The following is a 756-nucleotide window of genomic DNA, read 5'->3' as shown; positions in this document are numbered from 1 at the left end:
CCCCCCCCCCTGTCCCCCCCCAGACCCCCCCGCCCCACCCAGCGCCGAGGAGGATGGGATCAACCTGGAGGAAATCCGGGAATTCGCCAAGAACTTCAAACTGCGGCGCCTCTCGCTGGGGCTGACCCAGACCCAGGTGGGGCAGGCCCTGACGGCCACCGAGGGCCCTGCCTACAGCCAGTCGGCCATCTGCAGGTAATGTCACCTGGGGGACAGGTGTGGGGCTGTCTGCAGGTGATGTCACCTGGGGGACAGGTGTGGGGCTGTCTGCAGGTAAGGGGACACAGCCAGGTGCAAGCGGTGACAGGGGCCAGGTTGGGCATGGGGGGAGGAAAGGGGAAGGAAAATTGGGGGAAAGGAGTATTGGAGAAAGGCAGGAAAACAGGAGGAGAGGAAAATTGGAGAGGAGGAGGGAAATTGTGGGGAAGGAGGAAAAGCAGAGAATGGGAGGAAAACGGGGAAATGGAAAGCTGGGAAAGGGGGGAGAGGTGGAGGAAGAGGGAACTGGAGAAAAGGAGGAAAATGGGGGAGAAAAATTGGGCAAAGGAGGGTGCTGGGCATTGCTCCCCCCTCACTGTCACACCCCCAATCCCATCCTGCTGTCCCCCTGTCCCCCATCCCTGAGGGTCTCCCATGTCCCCTGTGTCCCCTCCGGTTTAAGAAGCTGAACATCCCCCCCAAGACATCCCCCTGAGTGTCCCCCTGAGTGTCCCCTGTCCCCGCAGGTTCGAGAAGCTGGACATCACGCCCAAGAGC

At 61.5% G+C, this 756-nt stretch overlaps 1 protein-coding gene across 1 annotated transcript in view; it reads left to right on the top strand.

The window, feature by feature from the left end:
* The window catches only part of POU6F1 (POU class 6 homeobox 1), a 4190-nt gene that overhangs the window by 2266 nt on the left and 1168 nt on the right, over window positions 1–756 (top strand). The window contains exons 3-4 of the mRNA XM_017728689.1: window positions 24–195; window positions 726–754. Of these exons, the coding sequence (XP_017584178.1) occupies window positions 24–195; window positions 726–754 (201 nt within the window). The remainder of the gene's footprint in view (window positions 1–23; window positions 196–725; window positions 755–756) is intronic.

Source organism: Corvus brachyrhynchos, unplaced genomic scaffold, assembly GCF_000691975.1.
Source record: "Corvus brachyrhynchos isolate BGI_N302 unplaced genomic scaffold, ASM69197v1 scaffold193, whole genome shotgun sequence".
Taxonomy (NCBI): Eukaryota; Metazoa; Chordata; class Aves; order Passeriformes; family Corvidae; genus Corvus; species Corvus brachyrhynchos.
Note: the sequence above shows the minus strand (reverse complement) of the source record. Positions and strands in the feature narration are given on the sequence as shown.